The following is a 24,342-nucleotide window of genomic DNA, read 5'->3' as shown; positions in this document are numbered from 1 at the left end:
TACTTACTTATATTTTGTAAAATGGCTACTTAAACCAGCCAATGACAAGTTATAAGCCCTGTAAACGCCTAAACTGACATACTCTCTTCTCAAAAATGTTTTTCCTCTCTATTGCCACAAATTTAGATCTAGATTTTTTTCTCCATAAAGTGGTGTAACACAATATGTGTTAGGTATTAGAAAACTGCTAAATTAGTTCTAGATCTGATTTTTATAGTTACAGCTATCCAACGCATACAAAGCATTTAAAAAGCTAATTTAGCTAATTCTTAGTGAAAGTAATACATACATTATATAATCTTAAGGTATAAACGAAAGAAACTCAAAATAAGATTAGTTTTTTGCTTCTGAAAAAAAACAAATGTTTCAAAGGATTCTTTTCCTCTGACGTACATAAATTAATTTGCATAAATCGTATTTTTTTATTTATAGAAATTCTATCTGCAAATAAAACGTAATTTGCCCGTTTATACTATTTATTTTATTTAGCTATTTAATGATACATATTACAAACAAAATAATAACGTAGCCCTAACTCTATGAGGCCCTTGAGCCCTGTGTTTAGTTGAAATATAACATTTAAAAAAAATACATACGTGAACAATGTCGGTAAGATATGAAATGTAGCTTGTTAAGAGGGACATACGATATACCTACCTAATAATATCTATTAATCTGACGTATTCAGTATCCATAATTACTTTATACATTTATTAAAATATTTATCAGCGATGGATGTTTTTAAAATCTCGTATATTTGCGAAAAGCATTTATATACTTTTAGTAATTTGTAAACATTATGTTAACTTAGTGATTAATACATTATTTTATCAATTAATCGCTGTCTCATCAAAAACAATTATAAAAAACTCTTCCTGATCGGCTGATTTTCATTGATGATTGGAGACTTTTAACCAAGGCAAAATAAAGTATTCGAACCAATACACGCTCTGTGTTTTAAGTTCCGAAGCAGAACCTTTGCAAAATTTGACGAAAATGTCAGATAAGGTCGGTAAAACAGATTTTGCGCGCTACTGAATTGTGTCCCGGAAAATATTCATATTTAGCCGATACATTCACCACACGAGATGGCAAACTGACGCAGCAAGAGACATCTATGTTCTCTAGATCGAAACTACTAAAAAATAATTTCAAAATTGATAAACTAAAATATATTAAAATAATGTAATATTATTATCAATTAAAATGTAATATGACCTTATTTTTTACGGTTGTTATATTTGAACAGGCTGTTTTTTTTTTGCTTAGATTTTGTTTTTTATCATTTAAATTTTGAATGATCAATTAAACGCGTTTACTTCTTTCATTGTTTTATCGATAATGTTTATCTCAATTGCACAATACACGAATTTCGACATTTGTGCACCTATCGAACATAGTTTGACCATATATTCTCTTAAGAGATCGCATTTGGTTAGCAGTCGACCAACTTTCATCCTCATTTTTTCAATTCTATATTTTGTTAGCACATATTAAGTTTTCCGAAACGAAAGCTTTTTCGAAGAGAAGTGTACAAGCATGTATGTTGTCAAAGAGAAGAGATCATTGCAGGCGACAGCTGCGAGACATTGCATAGATTTATGTATTATTAATCGTGTCGTCCCGATGTTGATTAAAATTAAGGTTTTTGTAATATATAATATGTTTTTGTTATTTTTGTATTCTTGAATAACATGTTAGCTTCCACTTTCTATTTTGCTGTATCCCAACTAAACACAGGGTTTTTGGTCTCATGGAGTTAGGGATACGTTATTATTTTTTGTAACATGTACCATTGTATAAATAAATACTTTAGGGTCTTTACTCACCCAACTTTCAGGTGTCTACTGGAGTACTTCAAGAGTCAGTACTTAAACCTATCCTCTATTTCCCATACACTAAATATAAAGAAAACATTATAAAATAATGTAGATTGTAGTTTCACTGTTATGCAGATAATACCCAGATTTACTTTTTATTGTAAATCAGGCGAGAGAACTGTGTTTGTTCATTTCGTTGATGGATGCATTGAGAAAATAGGAAACTAGATGACTGAAAATAGACTAACATTAAACCCATCTAAGACGGAACAACTATGGATGGCTTCAGCCAGACAACCCAATTTGATTCAGGATACGGCTCTACTCGATGAAAATACTACCGTTTTACCCACCGTTAAACTACTAGGAGTCTTTCCTAATTCTGACCTTTCTCTTGACGCTCAAATTAGTAGAACATGTTTCTATCAGCTGAGACGAATTTAATGCATATGCAAAAATTTGCTGGTTAATGCCACCCGCCAATTAATAAATGCGTCTGTAGTGTCTAGAGTCGATAATTGTAATGGTATCTACGTAGGCCTACCAATGAACAAAATGACTCGCCTACAGTCCGTATTAAATGCCACAGCGAGACTTATTTTCGGAATCTCTAAGTTCAGTCATATCACTATACTCTTCGGAAATTACACGCGCTACGTTTTCAACAAAGAGTGGAATACAAACTTTGTTGGCTTATGTATAAATCACTGCACAACTCTGCTCCGAAGTATCTAATGGAACAATGCATTCCAGATGAACTATCTGACAGGCGTCTTACGCTTAGATCAGCCACGTCTACGGCGCGGGGTATAAAGTTATTATACCTCAACCCAAACAGCGCATTAAATTCGGTGAACGCGTATTTGCGGTAGTAGGCCCTATAGCATGGAATGCTCTCCCAGCAGAAGTGCGAAACTGTGAGAGTGAAATGACGTTTCGGAAACAACTTTAAAATCACTTGTTCTCTAAATCGTTTGAATAAATCCGTTGCTTGTGATAACAAAATAAATTGTTTACTTAAATTTCAAATATAAAAATGTGAATTTAATTTATTTATCTATAGAATCCTTTTGTATGATTATATTACTAAAATGGCGCTATATAAGTTATCCATAATAATAATAATTGGGTTAGCATTAGGTCTCTCGCGACAAACATTTTTTTGCCAAGATTGATTTCGGTGCACCAATTACGTAAAAAAACAATGATTTGAAATATAACGATCTCTTAATATTTATTGTACCTAAAACTGAAAATAAATAACAAATCCATCTTTGTAACGTTGCCCGTATTTAAATTGATGTAAATGTTTTCACGACCTTCAGATGAAAATATACTCATCCCTTTATATTTCATTGTTCCCGCATAGATAAACCATTTTCTCGTGAAGGGTTTCTTCTAATGACACCTCCGAGGAAAACTTTTCCAACTGAAGATTTATGGAGGAGATTTTACGCAAATATATTCATTCCGGAATTTTCGTCGGAAAGCAATTTATAGATCCTCGAATGGATACTTTGGAGATCCCATGATACATGTGAGGGATTTTATATAACTGACCAAATGATATAATATAAAACTAAAAATGATTTTTAAAATATAATTAATCATTTCGTTGCAAAGTACCCACTAATTAAACATTTTGAGCTTGTTTAGTTCGGTTTTCATGGACAGACGAGTTAATTATTTGGTTTCATCATTATTTATTACCGATTTGTCTGAATTCATAATATAACGGAGAATTTATTTTATAAGAAAACATGTGATGTAAAACGCTCGTATTTCTTTTCTAAAACAAATATTTCAGCTTTAATACCAAAGTTTAGCAAAAAATTCGAGAGGCGTAATCTGCCTGTCGAAAAGTTCTTATAATATTTTACTTAGGGTAAGCCTGGGGAATACCGACACATAGCTAAGGTTTTGGACCCCCTCTCCTAAATCTTGCCGATAGTCAGCAGTTTTGTTATGTCAAATCATACTAAATATACTTGCTGACGCCATAAAAACTCAAACATCAATAATTGGCAGGCATAAAATGTTTTAATATTAATTTTCGGGTATTATTCAAGACAACTGAGCTGTAGTTGGTAAGTGTTCATAATATTTAGCGATATTTTAAAACATTCAATTGCACATATTATGTTTCCATAGTTTTTAATTTTGTGGGGTTGTGTTATAATAGAATCAATTACATGTTTGCGTGACTCGGTATGGTGATTAAAATGATGCAGCTAGAAACATCTTTGTTTCAGACCACAAAAAAAAATACCTCCAGGGGCAAACGGACACAACAAACGAGAGAAAACGGATACCATCTTGATTTGTGTAATATTATCCTATCCAAGTATTTTTTTTGAGAGCCATGGTACGTAATTGGCCAAAGGTCTCTCAACGTTGATCTTAGGATAACTGTAAATAAGACTTAAACATTATAATCAATAAAAATACATAAAATATCTATACTGACGCTGCTACTATCTTCATTACGTCCAGCAAAAGATTTCACTCCAAACTTTGTCGATACTAGAATCCGACGTATATCGAGGGTAAGAAATGGGTTCAGTGCACTGAATGCTTGACGTAGTACCATAAGAGGTGTGATCCCAATGAAGAAGATTTATAGTTTGGATAGAATCAGTATGAAAATAATGTCAAGAATTAGATGTCGGTTTACCCCGTTTGACAAGGCAAACCTACTCTCAATTATTTTATAAAAATCATGTTTTATTTATTTTATCTTTAAATTGATAAATTAAGGAAGTATTTTTCCATCTTTTTGTAAAACCTAATTAGCGTATATCTCCTACTAAATCGCATTTAAAATCGATTTCACAATCTCTGATTATCGCAAAAAATTGTACATTTTGTTTTACTTGTCGCTAAAGTTAACTAGATGTATTTCTTCTGTTTAAATCGCATTTTAAAATTACGTCACTCATGTTATCGTTATGACAACTTTGCTCAAATTTTTATAGCCGTGAAAATCGTTTATTATCGAAATAATTATGTAAGAATCCAAGATTCCATTTTAAATTAGGTTGGTATTCTATCAACGAAATACAATTAAGCCCGATTAGAACTTGTGTAAGGAAACTTTATCTCCACATGATTTCGTAACCTATCCTAGTTGTATTTCGTGTATTGACAGTTAACAACGGTCAGTAATCAACTTATAACATTCGTTCCCGGTAAAATGTGTTCTTTTCTTATGCGTACTGATATATCTAAAATAAACTAATCTGAAGAAAAAGCAAAAATATAATTTTATTTTATATTAAGAAATCGGAAAAGCTAAATAGAACATACTTAAATAGAAAAATAATAACTATTAAAACTTAGTTTCAGAGCTACGAAAGAAATATTTTAGAAACGTTATCCTAAACGCCATAAAGAGTAACATAAATAATTGAAACATTTAAGTTTGTAAGTGAAAACTTTTGATGGAAGTTCATTGTAATTTATTTATTTATTTTTATGGTACTATAAATAAAATACATTAACTCATTAAAATAGCATTATATCAACTCATTAGTTAACCCGAAAAAAAATTGATAATGATCCTTAAGATAAAAATAACTCTATTTAATTTACTTTCATATAATTTTGAATTATCTATCTTTACCTCTGTTTTGTATAACTACATTGAACTTCTTAATAAAGATACCAGTCTCGAAGATGTCGCGAAAGCGATGAAATTTGTCATTGGATATTCTTAATTTGTGGATTACCGTATCACTCGTCTTATTTTTATACAATAAACCAAATTATTGATCCTAATTTTCAATACCACAAAAAATACTGCGATACACTGAAAACTTATGAAAACTACCCAAATTAAACGTAATAACCGAGGAATGACGGAGTTGTTAAGTGTGCGTGGAAATGTGAATTTGGAAAGATGCGCTATTTTCGGCAGCAAATCCATAGATTTTTACATTCAGGTCTTTCTGCGAATGTGTTGTCAGACAAATGTCTTGATTAACTAATCGATTTAATTGATTTGGCATTATTTCCATGGTGAAATCAGTTGGTTGCAAATATCTTTTAAATCGGGTAGCTATTTTTTTGTTAATCAGTTTTTGTTTATCAGAATTTATTAAGATATGATGAAATACCCCCTAAATGTATTAAATTAAAAGTAAAATTATTTTAAAGCCAGAAAACCTGTTATAATAAAAAATATCCACGAAATTGGCTTATTATGTGAGTACATTTCAGGATTACCCCATATACAATTTTTGAGTATTTTTTTAAAATCAGAAATACCTAAGAAAATTATGGTTTTTATCACACGGCGTTTTAAAATGAAAAAATCTGATGATTTTTTATCCTTTTTTCAGACTTTTTTTAATAATAGGTTATCCTAAACAGGAAGACTAAAATAGCAGTTCGATGATTTAAACAATAAATAAGAATATTAATTAATAAAATACTAATGATACAAATTCTTCGCACAGAAGGTTATAGCAATTATCTCTTTAAATATGTTAAATTAAAAATAATATTCTGTATACCCTAACATAATATACAATTGTACGATGTACACATATAGGCAGATATGCGTAATCACATGAATATTTAAGCTGAACTGTAACACATCGCGTATTAGAGGTGAATTTTTAAAAATATTTGTGAGGTCATGTTAGGGCACCCCTCGCGTGTTGAGGGTGGTTACTCTAGCAATGCGGGTCGATACCTTCGCGTGTACAAATTGCTCAAACAAACTTTCATTCAAAATGACATTGAGGCTTATGGTACACATTTACTCAAATTTATTGGATAAAATAAACCTTTTTTAAAACAAAACTTTAACAAGTATTTTTAAATACACTCCCGAGTAGCAGAAGTAAATAAAAAACATACTTTATCTTCTTTAAAATGTGTTCCTTCTCTTTTGTACTATGGTTATATTAACAGACTGATTTATTTTTATTTTGAAAAAAAATACAGTTCTGTATTTTCAACACGACGGTTGCTCTCAGGTAAAAATCCTGAAAAGGAAATAAGGAGAAGAAAAGTCAGCGTGATTGAAGTTCTGAGTTAGAATCCTTAGCATATCCCTTCGTGCCTTCGTTTCATAAGTTCGTTCGTATTCCATACATCTATTTTGCTCTTACGCTATTAAAATCTTATTTTGCTTTCGCGCCCCTAACATACAAACCAATACTCTTTGCCTCGTGTGCTAACTAATATGTTTGGCTGGTCAAATGGATGTTATTATCACTTTATATGCCGAGAAACATTCGTTATTTTCGCCGCGTTTGAACATCGAAATTGGAATTTATGGTTTTATGGAGTTCCTGGCTGCAAACCATGGTAACAAAGCCAGGCTGTCCATACTAACAAGCGCATCATACAACCGGCTTCCATCGACCGATCGCTAAGACCTTTCCTGATCAGCGCTGCTTGCTCACGTATTCACAACGTCGCGTCGTAAGAGAAATTCTCATTTTATAAAATCATGTATTTATGTACCCGGGTAAATTCATTTCCAATATTGTCTATATATTTATCCCACCTGTATATTTTAAATTGTTACATTCAAATAAGATCATAATAAATTCAATTCAATATCCAAGTGAATATTTTAAATTCAATTTATTGTGTTCGTGACCTTTACAACAAAACTTCTCAGAAGTCATATTCGCGATAAACCGAAATTCATTCATTTTATTTTTTTTCACGCGAGTATATTTATAAATTAAAATACACCCCATAAGTATATTTAAAATATATACTTATGGGGTGTATTCTTTTTCTTGGGTTTATACAAAACACTGCCGAACGTTTTTATGAAAATGGTCAATTTTTCAAATAATTAGGGTTACTTCCTTTTTTTAAAATACAGTATATATCAATAAATCAATTTAGTGGAGTTAATTTCATGAAATTTTCACAGTTAAATAAATATAATTATCTATTTAGGTTATTAAAATTAGGCCGGATACCGGAAAGTAACTAGATATCCGATTCATATTTAATTGATATTAATTTAACACTCATTACATCAGCACTACAATTCAACGAAAAAACAATTACTACGGTTTTTAATTAATTTTATAGTCGTTAGAATAACATTATATTTTAAAGTGTAAAATAAAAAAATTGGGTTTTTTTATATAATACGTGTATATAGAAATAAAAATCGGGCTCTGCAACACTACCAAGGGACCCCCACCAGATGTTAGATAGATATGTGATATAATAGGGTAGAAGAGAAGGGGTATGATAGATAAAGGGGTAGGATAATGGGGGTGGAAAGGTGTTAGGCACGATAAGCTACGATGGGTATTTATGGGTGAAAGGTAAAATGGACCAAAACACGCGATGATTGCAAAATCAAGGTTTTGTAATCGATTTTAATACGACTTAAATCATTTTATTATCGTACTGTAATGTACATTAAAACAAATATATTTCAAGGCATACGTAACACGGTATACTAGGCGTACATATAACAATACTATTTGAAACGGGTTGTGATCTCGCGGCTAGGGTCTCGGACTCACAGCTCAAAGATCCGTTCGGATCTGAATCCCACTCTACCCCAACTTGATTCCCATTTTCTAATAGTGAGTTTTTTACTACTCGTTGAAAATGGTTCTCAAAATGAAATATTTGGATAAATCAGAAGAATGCGAATATATTTAAGTTAAATATGGTAATATGAAAACAATTCGTAATGAGAGTCAAGGGAAGCTATCCTGTCTGAATTTCTTTCAGGAACACGACAGATATCGATATACGGAGAGATGCAATTAAGTAAAGACGTTGATCTTCCTAGTGGCATTACAACTAGCAAGCTGGTTCTGAAAGCAGGAAGACAAAACAGCTCAAGAGGAAATTCGGTGGCAGATAAATTTTATGAAGAGGTATTTGTACAGTTTTTCTTGTCACTCTCTCGGAGGTGACTCTCCGAAATTGTGCGAAAAAGCCGACTGCACGTCGGACTAATTAATTTTCGGCATCGGCATCTTTTTTGTTTTTTAAAATTATTTATTATATTTGTATACCGTACGTCCGAAGACAGAAGCTTGGCCACCGCATACCGCACACCGCATCTGAGGACAAAGGTCTCCTTGGCGGTGCTTACATACACGAAAAATTTGTTCGTTGTCAAACAAAAAAAGATGCCCGAAGGAGCTGTCTGTAATATGGTAGCCTTAGCATCTTTGTGCTTAAAGAAAGTAATTCAGAAGTACATAATATGAACGTAGTTATACAGAAAGCAGCCAGTCGACAATTTCGCAAAAAATGGATATTGGTATTACCGAGTGCAGTAAGATCAATTCTATGTTCTGTTAAAAACAGCCAGACCGCTTTTATTCAAATAACTGTAAAAATCACCTTCTGAAAATAGTGCCGATCACTAAAACGGAATTTCTCAATTTGCAGAAAACACCCACAGGACTAGAAAAATCTTACGGTACTTTAACATTTATTTACACTGTTCAAATACATAATAAGATTCTTGTTTGTAATACCGAAACAACTAATGTATTTGTTGTTAATCATTTGTTAAAGTCAAAAACATTTCAACTGTTGTGTAGATTTGATGATTCACTCTTCTCACAAAGGTGCTATTATCTCAGTTTCACTTATCTATGGCTAGCTGCTTTCTGCATAACTACGATCATATGTACTTCATTGGATTGAGAAAAGAGGGAAGTGAATTTTTCAATGACTAGGATTAAATTGATTGGAAATGATCAATTCACCGAAATGATTACAAAACTTTTTACAAGCCTTTAAATTCTTTTTGGAAGCCACCAGATCTGTATATCCAACGGGACCTATGACAGGGCCACGGGTAGTAGCGAGAAGCTCCATTTGGTAAGCACAGAGAAGGGGAAAGGAACAACACCACATAATGTTTTCAGAAGATTAATTAGGATATCCGCAATATCCGAAGACGGCAGATAAAACTGGGTACTTTTATAGGGTTTGGGATGGTCCTAGCTCCTAAAAAAAGCAATTTATCAAAAAATTGAAGACACGCCAATGGTAAACACCTTAAGTGTGTAAAACAAATGCTGCTCATGTGCTAAAATCCAGAGAGAAAATAAGGAAATCGGTTTGTACAAAGAAAAGTCAGACCTAATTAGACACAATTTTAGCATAATGGCGATTAATTGTGAGAAAAAAGCATGTTATTTTTTTTTTCCAAATTCAAATCAGCTGCAGACATAAAAATGGCTCATAAGTAGTTTAAAAGTTGCATTCAAACTTAAAACTGCAAAAAAGGCAACTTTTAATGACTTTTAGTAATGAATTATTACAGCCTAAAATGCAGTATTTCATTGGATTTACTATGTTTTAGTAGGTTTTTTGAGAAAACTGATAGCAAGTACTTGTACAATTTATTGAGTAAAAGCAGTTTGAAATTATTTTATTGAAAAAAAACATCACGTTGTTTTGACAGGCGCCACGGCGCAGGCGGTTGTTAACATTAAACGCATCACATTAACAAATATTAATAAGATTATAAAGTTACTATTTACACGTAACGGAGCTTATTATACACAAATCAATAAATAACCCAAAAACTACAAAATGCGAAAACTGCAGCCGTTTAGGCTCTGCACTGCAGTATTATCCTTAACGCATTTAAAGATAATCATTTTATTTACTTTTAAATGCTATTTTTTAAAGTATATTTTTTAAACGCTGCAATTACTGTGCTAATGCAGTGTCCTTAACACCATTCGATAAAAAAATGACATCGATACTACACTACTATCTGAACTAAACTAATTACCAAACTAATCTTTTATAATTATAACTTATACCCATAAAAGTTAAGTACCGTACCACTAAAAGAAACTTACACAAACTTTTTTCGAACTTTTCTGTATAAAAGTTTATTAGATTTTTGCAAGGATAACAAGTTTATTCCCTTGATAATTCGCTTAGCTTCTCTGTTAATTAAACACATACCATATTTCTTACGAACGCCTAATTATTATTTTGTTTTCTTTAATTTCTCACTTCACTGAGCTGGAAAAACTCGTTGTCAAATAAATACAAACGTTTTTAGTTTAATTAAGTCTAGTCTTTACTCCAAATTAACCCTTAGGTTACTACATAATTGGTTTAGTGTATCTGAATATTATTAATTATGTCCTCGGTATAGTTTTCAATTATCAACTACAACAATTTTAAACCTTGTCTAGGCAAATGAAGAATATCAATGGCAGCTACGTATACTATCGTATCCTTCCAAAATTTATTTTTTTGTTTTTAAACAGTAACGTGTAGGTAATTACAATAACTTAAAATTATTTTAATTTCAAATATGAATATCCCTAAAATCAAAGTTTTTTTTTCCGTAAAAATCGTATATTTTGTGAACATGCGCCGTAAACCATGGTATTAACACAAACGACTGGAGGCGAACGTGCCGCCGCCTATCGCATGTATCAGTTACAATTCATTACGCCGTCAAAGCGCACAATGTCCCGTCTACAGGTTTCGTTCGCTTTACATACACATAAATGTTATAACGTTTTCTTAAAAATGAACAGGTCGTTCAGAAAATAGTATTTAAGAGTTAAAAAAGTATCAAATACGATAAAAATAAAATTTGAGTTCTGGAAATGTAGAAAAATACGACCTTAATGGTAATTATTGAAATTTGTTCAAAACTATTGTCTAAAATGTGTAAGATTAGATATGTTGTTTTTTTTTATATGAAATGAGTATGATATGTAACGCTTACGGTCGTTTAATTCGTTTAAAAAATAAAACAATGTATTGTAAGTAATACATAGGGTCACTTAAATTAATCTGTTGCCTGTTGGAAGGGCTATCTCTATGTCGAACAATATCACTTTGGACTTTGACATTTTTCACGTCTCTGAGAGAGTTTTTCGTTACAAGATTCTCTTACTTTTTTAACATAATATTCTTTGGATATTATGTATACTAATGTGTTTTTTTTATATATACCTAATTTTACCTAATTATTTCTATATGCATGAATTAAGATATTTTATTTTGTAATGTACATATATATGAATAAATAAATGATAAATGATAAAAATCCTTAATCCAAGTTTAAAAAAACATAAGTTCTATATGTATTGAACCAATATCGACTTACTACCTACCTGAAGTCAAATAGTATCCTAGCAATATGGTTTTAGAGAAAAACTAAGTACAGAAGATGCAGTTGTGGAACTAACGCAACACATTACAAGTAAACTTGACGCAAAACTTAAATGTGAAGCAGTTTTTCTAGATTTGGCAAAAGCCTTCGATACAGTGTCTCACAAACTACTAGTTCACAAATTACGTGAAGTTGGAATAGCTGGACAATCATTAGCATGGTTTACAAATTATCTAAGTGAGACGACTCAAAGTATATGTATAAATGGTGTCCGTAGTAAACAAATGTCCTTAAACTTCGGTGTCCCTCAAAGAAGGGTTTTAGGTCCGTCATTGTTTAACATTTATATTAATAAATTATGCAACCTACCGACTGGAGAAAAAACAATAACTTTTGCTGATGACACGGTACTAATATTTGACTTCAAATCTTGGATGAAAGCAAAACAAAAATGTGAAAAAGGTATAATTTACTCACCTTAAATATTAAAAAGACCAAATTCATCTGCTTCAGTATCACAAAAAAAAACAGAACCTGAAAATTTTTCACTCAAGATTCATTCGTGCATACCTAATACTTTGTGAAAATGTGAAAATTTAGAACAAGTAAATTCAATAAAATACTTAGGGGTCATACTAGATTCTAAACTTAGCTGGAAAGATCAAATTATAGAAATATCCAAGCAAATACGGAAATCAGCATAAATTTATAAAAGCCTAAGAAATATTTTGAATGCTCAACTTATGAGACAAATTTACTTTGCTTTTTGCCAAAGCAAACTATCATATTGCAATTTAGCTTGGGGAGGTTGCTCTCGTTCAATCCTTGAACCAGTAAAAATAGCACAAAAATGGATCACGAAGATCATTCTCAAAAAACCCTTGAGGTATTCATTTGAAGATCTATTCGCTGAGTTAATGATATTGGATGTAAGACAATTGTTTGTGAGGTGCCTACTACTTAGATTTTATGTTTATTAAGTGAGGTCAAAAGAACCCAACAAAATATAAACACTCGTTCAGCAACACAAATTAACTGTATTGTCCCATTTGTATCAACCGCCTTTGGTAAAAAGCAATACAATGTAATTGCTCCAAAAATATTGAATGATTTATTTCCAAATATAAAAGACTCAAAATGTAAAACAAATTTTAAAATAAAAATAAATGCACATATAAATAGTGTATCGAGAGATTTTTTTGAAAAATATATGTAAATCAATAAACGTAGTACTTTATATAATTGGTGCACATATTATTTATATTTTTATGTATTTCATTGCTTTATATTTGTTTTATTATATATTATACCATATTATTTATGTTTAAGTAACATGTATTCTTGGAACATATATGTACGTTGTATTTGTATGATAATGATTTTTAATTTCTTACATTTGATTAGCTAGGCATTTATAATTAAGTAGTTTTAGTTTTTCTTTTTTGTTATTGTTTTATTAGTATAAGACTACTAACGCTCTAAAGATAAAAAATCTCCATCTTAGAACAGGCTGTGCCATGTTAGATGGAGACTATCATAAACAGAAAACACTCCGTTTTCATTTTACATTAATTGGTTTTATATAGATTCCCTGTTATTAAGTATGTATATTATTTTTTTGCAATAAATTTCTAAATAAAAATAAATGAATAAACAAAAATTCGACGTAAACAATTGTAACACTGAATCTCAAAAAGTATTGACTTCAGACAAAATTTTTAAATGCTATTAAAAAACACCTAAGGTGAACAAATACATCTTTGTACACATACTAATACATGTTCAAATACACCCTTGAGGTGATTTTCATAAAAATGGAGCTATATAAATTATTTTATTCGTTTAACTTTTTGTACAAAATGCTAATAGGGTATTATCACTTACGTTTTTATTAGTACTCACGTCAAAATGATCTTCGCAACAATAAAGACGACTGATGGATGTATTGGCCTATTTTTTTAACATATCTCTTTATAACGTTCAACCATTTTTCCCACATTTTTTTATTTTTTGGAAAGGCCAAAAAAGCTTTATTTGGCGTCTACACCGTAATGTTTGTGGACGTTAGAATTAAAAATACTTATACCTTATAACTGAAGACATTTGATGCGCGTTAATTAGTTTTAAAACGTGTAAGACGACGATCGATCACAACAAAACCAACACACTGGCTATATAAATGTGTATGCACTTGTTTAAACTGTCATGTCAGTCGGGATTGTAACGCGTGACGTCACACGTCGTTTTGTCATCCGAATATTCGTTTTGGCGCCAATTTAATATATACGTTTTTAAACCGCTCTAAAAAATTAAAGCGACTTTATAAAAAAAACAAAAAAAATTGTATAGTCACCATCGTAATTTTTTCTTTATGTTTTTACAAAATAATAAAAAAAAGTGACAATAGCCTGTTGTACGTTGGCGGGCTTATTACCAAATGGGAATTTATCAAAATTATCCATCTATAATAATAATAATAAACAGCCATCCTAAAGAGTTGATGTTTTCAACACACGATAGTTTACGTAGCTGCCATTGATATAGTTCTGTTTGTGAAATAGAACCAGAACCCTGGACTAAAGTGTCGTTTAAAGTGACTCAATGGTAATAATGGACAAGCCAGCTTCGTAGTGTAGAGGTTACCGCCTTCAACTTGTCACCTACAATGCTTGAAGTTTCGGGCTCTATTCTTGATAGGGTCAACGTAAAATATATGCATGAACGGTGCTTTAAAACAGCAATACTTCACCATCTCCGTCGTAAAGCGTATGATTGATAATTTCACCTTCATACAAAAGAATTTCAATTTCAATTTATTTATTTAATACGTTTATTTATTTATTTGACGGACTTATGCAGTCTATTCTAACAACGGTAAATACAATTTCTTATAATAAATACGGGCACTAATAAAATGATCTACAATAAAAAAAAAATAAAGCTAGGACAAAACAAATAAAAATTACTACCTCAAGACAAGATCCGGTCTATCTTAGTGACTTTTTAAATCTATAAAGACTTGCACCAAAAAAGTCCAAATTTTGTCTCGAGTTTACAATACGACACTATCGGGACATTGGTGCATGCAAGCCATAGTTTGTGCTGTGTTGATCAAGGAACAGCACATCATTATTTCGCAACCGGCGGATCGGAACATTGAATGCCACTTGTTCCAGTAACGATGGTTCATCAATTAAGCCATGCAGCAAATTAAACATAAATATGTAGTCAATGTTATTTCTACATTTTTGTAGACTTAAGATTTAAAAAATTGACTCCATTTCTACGTAAGTGTAGTCTCCCCTTTCTAGGCCAATCATCCATGCTACTTTTCTTAGCAAACGATGTTGCACCGATTCGATATGATTTATCCGGCCTACATAGAAGGGAGACCAGATCATGGATGCATATTCTAAAAGATGACAAACAAGTGAGCAATGTAGTGTTTTAACCGTGAATATATTAGTAATGTCACTAGATGTCCTGCTAACAAAACCCGAGAGTTTTAGTGACTTGTTAATCTTAGTACCAATATGTTCATTGAAGGTAAGTTTATAGTCTATGATAAATCCGAGGTTTTTAATAGACTTGACGACATATAAATTAATATTTTCTATTTACGTTGATGTAAATTATAAAAATATATTCAAGGCATACATAATACGAGAAAAAAAAATAGCTTTACAATTTAAATGTGATAAAATGGTAAAATAAAAAAAGGCAGTAATTAGAGTAAAAGGAAGCTGTCTGCTATGAACTTTCTTTCAGTTGCATGAAAGGTGGCGGGTATCCTAAGAAATACGGCTGAGTAAAGACATTGCTCTTCCTGCTGGCTCGACGACTGAGATACGCAGCATTTGTTGTTGCAGCGTAGAGTCCTATGCACCATCGTGTGTGGAAAGGAGTATAATGATGAGATTGCTCATCTCGTTCTTTAATTGAATCGATTAATGAAGGTACGTGTTAGGAGAATCCATACATGAACTCTCAAATTCTGTATATATGACCACATTTCTAATTATTGTAGGCAACTCAAATGGCTCAAAATTAAATAGCGGAGAGATTATCACTCCCTTTCACTTCTTTTATATTTGACTACTAGAAATCGAGTGGAGATATGAATCGCTCTCACTTCTGTTCACTGTACTTCATAGTACTTCATGGTGCTAACGCTCCTATATACCTGCGTGAAAAATTTCAACGCTTATTAGCTCATGGCTCACCTCTTCGTTCTAATTCTTAAGGCACTCTCTTAACACCCATCCACAATTCCTCTTTCTTATCTAACTCATATAGTGTCCATGCGGCTCGACTGTGGAATCATCTCCCATCCACCATCAAAGATGTTACTACAGTATCTCTGTTTATATCACGTCTGAAAAAACATCTCCTTTCTCTTCCTTAATCTCTCCTCCATTCCTCTTTCCTCTTTTTTCCCCTTTTCTCATTGAGTAAAAGTTTTGATTTAAGGTAATTTATAAACAAATACGTTTTTGTATATTTTTATATATTTTTAGCTTTTTAATCTTTATTTTCTATTGAAAATGTATTGGAACTGAAATTATAAAAATAAAACTATTATTTTATTGGTTGGTTGGTTGGAAGAAATTGCCGTTTGGCAATAAGCCCGCCAATGTACGAATAATATTATGTATAAAAAGTTTAAAAAAATATTTTGGTACTGGCTAGTAAAGAAATGTGGTCTTATGCTCTAATGTTATCCCTCTACGCTGAAAATAGTTTATTATTCGATTTCTATTTTGTTCACAACTTCTCTTTACGAAAGTTTTCGCTAAAATAAAGCCACAAGCTTTTAGGCCAGGAGGTACCATTTTTTTCATTTTAAATTGATTTATATATAAGCCTATAAGGACAACATATTCATTTAATCAAATATTTTTTCTTTTTTTAATTCACAGTCTATTGTTAGTGATAATATTTTAAATATCTTTTGTAAAGGTTGTCAAAGTCTTTTGATTAGTTTTGTCTGGTAGCTTATTGTATATTTTTCTGTCTCTGGTTTATAAGTCAATTGCTATTGTCTCGTTTTAGAATGTTGCATATAATATTGTTCTGATATTCTCGTATTGTGTACATGTTTACATATTTTTTTCTATTTTAAGTTCTTCGTCTACGATAACACCGGTAGCTTATTTATGAATAAATTTTGAGGGTTCTAGTTAAAACAGTTCAGTTATACAAAATTGTTTAGTTTGTTAAAATAATTCTTCAGTTGTTGTTAGAAAATGAAGATCTTTTTCTTACTTTTGTTGTCCAAAGTTAAATACAATGAATTCTATTTATTTCAAATCAAACACTTTTTAATATTTCCTACATGAGAGTTTAATATAATAAACACTACTTAGTATTCTGACAATAAACATCTCAGTTATTCTGAATTACCCATCATAAGGTGTAAATATAAAGTAAAATTAAAATATACACACAGATTAGTACTTAGGTACTGATTGGGTCGGTTAGAAAGGGCAAGGCAGTATGAGGGGGAGGGGGTGGGGTTTTTTCTAAATATAAGGAATATTGGATATCAAGGGTGAAGAATTTTGGAATAAAATAATATAAATAAAAGTTTTCTCTGAATAAGGATTTCAATATTCTTTAAGTTATTCATTATAATACCTTTATTTGTGAAAAAATGTAAAAGTTTAATATGATGTAAATAAAAATAATGGTTTCTACTAATAATATGGTTTGAAAATTCAGAAAAAATATTGCTAGAAAGTCGACGGCGGTGTTCGTCAACTCTTACTTTGAAATTTGTCGCAGTTTGGCTGATATACTACTTACTATTACAATTTCAAGGCCCTATGGCATGGAATGCACTCCCAGCAGAGGTGCGAGGCTGTAAAAGTAAAGTGATGTTTCGGAAAAAACTTAGAACCCACTTGTTCTCTAAATCATTTGAATAAATCCGTAGCATGTGTCAACAAAATAAAATGTTTTAATTATATTACAAATTTAAAAGCTTCAATTAAATTTATTTAACTATATAATCACTATGTAAAGCGCCCTTGAGGTATTGTATTACGATAAAGGCGCAATATAAGTTATGCACAATAATAATAATAATATTAGTTCCCCAGAAAACACAAAATATGTCATTAATAAATCCGTACCATTTAAATACTTTTATAAAAGGATGACTGGACATTAAATTCACAATTTAGAACATGTTTAAAACTAGAAAGCAATGCAAAATTATAAAAGTGAGTGGGAAATTTGTCAGTTCTTGTTTGAATTAATTACCTTGGCATAATACCGTATTTTCCAAATAAACACCTACCATTGATTCATGTGTGTATAATATTCACTCAAGGGTTCTGATATAAACTTATTGATTTCAAATTTTCCTAAGTATTATACTAGAATACCAAATTAGTAATTTTAATTGTTCTCAAAATGCGATGCAAACTCTGGAACATGGAAAAGCGATTGTAGAACTATTATTCCAGTTTAAACTTTTAAACAATGTCATAGTCACCCCTTTACTAATAAGTTTTTAAAAATATCTTGTACCCAGCAGGACAACATTCCAAACTACATTCAATTTGCCTAGGACAAATTCGAGAAAGCAAGATTTTTCCATAAAGCATATCATTATTATAATACCGTTCTCTCCGGTCAGGCAGATATTTTTCATTTCTCCTTAATGATTCTTTACAAGCGTTAATGTTACGCCTGTTAAGTTATACGAGTATGACAATACGTTTAAATAATAAAATAATAATAAATAACTAATAATATTTAAAAAATACACTATTCTTAATGTTAAAAATATTTACTTTGTGGTCAAACATTTTACTAAATTTTATAAAATATTTGTATGTAATCAGTTACCGACTTTTCTGTGTCTACTGATTTCAAGACGTACCCATCTCTTCGTCAGGACACTAATTAAATTAAAATAAAAAACAAAGAAAATGCAGTGGGTTTTGCAGGTTAGGTTAGTTGGTGAACTGACGTAAAGACGGATACGTCTCGAAACCGGTAGACAGAAAATTATACATATATATATATTTATAAATATTTAATAATATTGAGTAAAAACTAAACACTTGAATTTGATACCGTCATGTAAAAGCCCTGTGGGCGTGTATAGATAATAAATGTGCATGTTCATTATTACGTTTTTTTCTTTATACTGTATTAAAAAATAATATAAAACTCATTTTGGAATTGATTTATTTATCATATATTATTTTGTTTATTTTTTACTTTATTTACTTCATTGTATTTTTTTTTATATTATACTCTTTTATATATTTTAAATTTTAAAATTAATTGTGGGAAATGTATATTTACTGTTTTTACAATCTTTGTTTCTGTTACATTTACTTTCCATATGTAATAAATGCTGTTACTACTACTACTACCATCATGTCATTTCCCCGTAAGAGTAGGCAGAGAGAATGGACCGTCGTACATTTCTAGCTTCTTCCACAATCATATATGCCCTTTGGTTCTGACTGCTTTTGACATAACCAGAATTAAGATTTTGGATTATCTGATCATGTCACATCTTCTTTAGTCGTCCTCGTCCCACGTTCCCGTTTATTGTCAACATATTTTTAATTTATGATTTATTAATTAGTTTTTTCCACTATCAACAAATATTAATAATAAAAATAATGTGACCTCACTGGGGTTTTCCGATGAACTTTCCCAATAAAAAAAGTATATTATTTGTACTGTTTTTAAAATATTTTTACATGTGAGAATAAAAAAAGAAGACATATTACAACAGAGATAAAGAACATTTAAGATAAGTTAATATAGAAGTCTTGGCAACTACAGGGCTTATGACCTGTCAATGGCTGATTTAAGTGGCCACTTTACACACTGTGTAACATTCACCATTCTGTCCATAATTGAGCATCTATATTCCTTCAAGAAATTATTTCATCTGTCGATGTTTGTGAAGTTAAGGAGCTGAAATCTTTATTTATGTGGGTGAGATTCATCTAATTGAATTATTTCACCTACATACTAGGCAACGCCTTAAATTGAGATTTTTTCAATTTCTATACTTCTTTCTATGCCACAAAAACCAGCCATTGACAGGTCATAAGCCCTGTAGTTGCCTAGACTTATATATTAACTTCTCTTAAATGTTCTTCATCTCTGTTGTAATATGTTAATATAAACAGCTCCCCAGAGAGTTGAATCCAGTCCTTGTCTACAAAAATTTGGACAAACTCAAAATATTGTTAAAAAAAGAATACTTTATATTAAGAGATAATTATAAAATATTCAGACAGTTTACCATATATAGAGTGTTTATGTACCTGTTTTACTATTCTATCGTCATCCATTCGTTCTACATAACCAAACTATCTTGTAGACCTTTTGTTGATCTTGCTGTTTTTTTCCTTAATAAATAAATTTAAAAATACTATATTTAAAATTAATTAATTCATGTCAAATTGACTTTCGTCAGTATAGTTGGAAATTTTATCTTATTAATTACATATTTCAGTGACTCTCATTTCCTTCAATTGTTATTTACACTGTAATCAAATTGTTCCAAAACAATTTTGTACTTATTGATTCAATAAAATTATTAATAAAATAAATAACTAAACTTCATAATTATAACTTTTTTTAATTTAGTATTCGAGTAACACAGTCATTGGCTGGTTTATGTAGCCACTTTACACACTGTGTAACATTCATCATTCTGCCTATGTTTTGACATAAAAATTTCCTCACGTCTTCCATCTGTTGACATTTATGAAATAAAAGAGCTAAAATTTTTATCATTTGGGTAAAATTCACTACTTGGCTACTTAAACCAGCCAAACATGATCATAATCCCTTTAAATGTCTAAACTTCCATATTTCCTTCACCAAAATGTTTTTCTTCTCTTTCGCAACAAGTTGAGATCAGTCTGTAAACATTTGGGCATACTCAGAACATTGTCAAATTAACTAACTGGTAAAAGAAGTATAAAAAATGGTAAATTGTTTTCAGGCGTTACGTAGTAGGTAAATTAGTTCAGCCGGATGAATCTCACCAACGTGATAAACGTTACAGCTCTTTTACTTCACAAAAGTCAACAGATGGAAGAGTTGAAGAAAAGTGGATGTTAAAGCATAGACAGAATGGCAAATATTACATAGTGTGTAAAGTGGTCACTAAAACTAGCCAACGACGGGTCACAAGATCTGTAAATGCCTAGACTTCCATGTTCCCTTCTCAAAAATGTTTTCCCTCCCTGTTGCAACAAATTGAGATTTAAATAACTCCTTAGGGAAGAAATCTAGCCCGTCTACAAACATTTGGACATACTCAAAACAATGCTGAATTTATTTTGATAACTACACAAATTGCGAACATTTAATAATAACAAAAATTAAACACATTTGAGGAAATTTCAATGTTTTCGATATTTTTTTGGTGATTTTTTTAATGATCGTAGCTATTTTATGTCTGAGTTATATTTTCATTAATTTATTCCTAAAATACCTACACATCCAACAAAATAACGTCAACGCACGAATCTCTAATGTTACAAGTTATGTAACTAAGTTTAGAATTATTATTTTGCAAATTAAAATCAAAATTTTGATAGAAATCAGATTATTTTATTCATTCATACGAGTATGTTAAATAAATTATCCATATTGTAGTTAACTATTTTTTTTACCTAATATTTGAAAATGTGGAATTGTCTGTCAAATCATTTTATTTTTGAAACCTTTTTTTACTGATTTAAGCTATGAGCAATTCAATAAACTTGAGCGGCTTCAGAATACATGCACAAGATATATTTTTGGTCTTAGAAAATATGACTACATTTCTGATTATCATAGGCAACTGGAATGGCTCGAAATTAGACAGCGGAGAGACCATTACTCCCTCTCACTTCTGGTCAATGTACTTCATAGTCCCAACACTCCTATATGCCGGTGTGAAAAATTTCAACGTTTATCAGTTCATGGTTACCTCTTCGTTTTAATTCTCAAGGCACTCTCATAATACCCACCCACAATGTATCTTTCATCTCTAACTTATATAGTGTCAATGCCACTCGACTGTGAAATCATCTCCCATCCACCATCAAATATGTTAATACAGTATCTTTGTTTAAATTATGTCTGAAGAAACATTTTTTTCTCTTCCTTAATCTCTCCTCCTTTCCTTTTTTCTATTTTTTCCTTTTTTCCGTTGAGTAAAAGTATTGATTTAAGGTAATTTATATACAAACACATTTATTTCTATTTTAATTAACAAATTACAACAGGGATGGAGAATACCTTAAATAAGAGAATATAGAAGTCTAGGCATTTACAGGGCTTATGACCTGTCATTGGCTGGTTAAGTGTTAATCTTGATAACTTCCGGGGGGGTAAAATCCAGTCTTTTGTCTACGAACATTTGGACAAACTCAAATATTGTTCTATTTTAATATTTGTTTAGCTTTTTTTTTCTTGAATATGTTTTGAATTGAATTATAAAAATAAAACTTTTATTCGATTGCTAAGTTGGAAGAAATTGCCGTTTGGCAATAAGCCCGCCAATGTACAATTGAAATTATGTACAAAATGTAAAATAAGTAAAAAAAAAAAGGGTTAGGGATATTTTCGTATGATTTTTATATCAATTTTGTTTCCAGAACAAATGTCTCGTTTGAATAAAGAAATGTTAGAAAACTAGAGCAAGTGCCATTTCTCCTTTCAGGAATGTACCCACACAATTGGAAGGCAGCCAACAATCTCGTAAATAAAAAAATATGACAATGTAGAGAAACGAATCTTGGAGGTTAACAAAGTGGACGAAGAAAGGGGGAAAGAATAGAAAAAATACAATTTAGAACACATAAAGATGCTGAAGGAAATAAACCGGACAGGTTTCAGATTGGCAAAAAGCAGACTCAATAATGTATTCTATAAAGGTTTTAAAATGTATGAGTTGGCACAAATATAGTAAAAGGAGCGAACAATATTATTGCCTTTAGCAAAAAATAGAAAATACAATTGAACGTAGTTATCCAGAAAGCAGCCAGGCAAAGAAAAATGAAACTGAGATAATAGCACTTTTGTGAAAAGAGTGAGTAATCAAATCTACAAAACAGTTGGAACGTTTTTTTTTCACTTTCACAAATGAAAAATAATGCATCCATTCGTTTTATTTAAGTCTCAATACCGGCGTCATTGCTCAAGAACACAAAGAAAAAAAATAATATCTCCCTATTTTCTTAACCAATCTGCCCCATTTTTTGCATGTATCTAGCCAAAAATATATTCTCGACAAGACAAAATATTTTTTATGTTTGTTGAACACGCTTGTTCTGACGTTTATGTTTTAAAACGATCGTTTTCATAATTATTTTATAATTAAAAAAAACTTCATAATAATTAAGTTTTTTTTTAATACTTTTGTGTTCTCACCGGGAATCGAACCCGGAACCTTCCGTGCGTGAGTCAAGCGTCTTGACAACTGCACCACGAAGGCCGCCAAACAAAACACTGATGTATGTTGTGTCCTTACGTATTGAACATGTTGTTTTGTATTTATACTAGGGGACTAATCACAAAAATTTGGGCATACTCAAAATATTGTTGATAAATTTATAAAATTCACCTGGTCCACGAAGAAGTAAGAAAATTGAAAAAATAAAAATTTACAGGCGTTGCCTAGTATGTAGGTGAAATAATTAAATCACACGAATCTCACCCGCATAAATAAAGGTTTCAGCTCTTCAACTTCACAAACATCAACAGATGAAAGAATTGATGGAATATAGATGTTCAAATATGGGCAGAATGGTGAATGTTACACAGTGTGTAAAGTGGCCACTTAAACCAGTCAATGACAGGTCATAAGCCCATAAGCCCTGTAGATGCCTAGACTTCTATATTATCTTTTCTGAAATGTTCTCTGTTGTAATATGTTTTTTTTTTTTTGTTTTTTTTATTGGTGTATGAATGCAGCGCCCTATACATCATCATTATTTGATTTTTCACAAAGTTAATACACAGTTTTATCATTTTTCTTTTGTTTTTTGCACTACAACCGGCCAGAAGGTCTGATTTTAGTAATTTTTATTACAGCACAGAGCACACAAGTTTGAGATGAACCAGAATTAAATTTTGTATTCTCCCCGGGAATCGAAACCATACATTTCGTGTATGAGTCAAGCGCCTTAACCACTACACCGCGAAGGCCGCCAATTTAAGATGGAAAATCACAAAACTAGAGCTTACGATATGAATTTAATGTAGACAGGCTTACGTATTTGAAGTACATATTCAACAAATGACAGTTTAGCTAAATGTACAATTTACCTATTTTTGATAAAATTTAAAGAATGTATTTGAAAAAAAAATATTTATTCATATTTTACTCTTACAAACTATAAAAATAATGTGACATCACTGTGTTACCCGTGCCGA

General features: G+C 31.0%; 1 protein-coding gene across 2 annotated transcripts in view; it reads right to left on the bottom strand.

The window, feature by feature from the left end:
* The window catches only part of Ih (hyperpolarization activated cyclic nucleotide gated potassium channel Ih), a 257,200-nt gene extending 243,092 nt beyond the window's left edge, over nucleotides 1–14,108 (bottom strand). For both annotated transcript variants that reach the window (XM_088230696.1, XM_088230697.1), the window contains exon 1: nucleotides 14,015–14,108. In XM_088230696.1, coding sequence (XP_088086822.1) covers nucleotides 14,015–14,031 — 17 coding nt within the window. In that variant the 5' untranslated portion in view covers nucleotides 14,032–14,108. The remainder of the gene's footprint in view (nucleotides 1–14,014) is intronic.
* Between the last annotated feature and the right edge of the window lie 10,234 nt (nucleotides 14,109–24,342).

The sequence above is a fragment of the Micrasema longulum genome, unplaced genomic scaffold (genome assembly GCF_059751315.1).
Source record: "Micrasema longulum isolate JH-2025_06_02 unplaced genomic scaffold, ASM5975131v1 h1tg000809l, whole genome shotgun sequence".
Taxonomy (NCBI): Eukaryota; Metazoa; Arthropoda; class Insecta; order Trichoptera; family Brachycentridae; genus Micrasema; species Micrasema longulum.
This window is presented reverse-complemented; position numbering and strand designations above follow the sequence as displayed.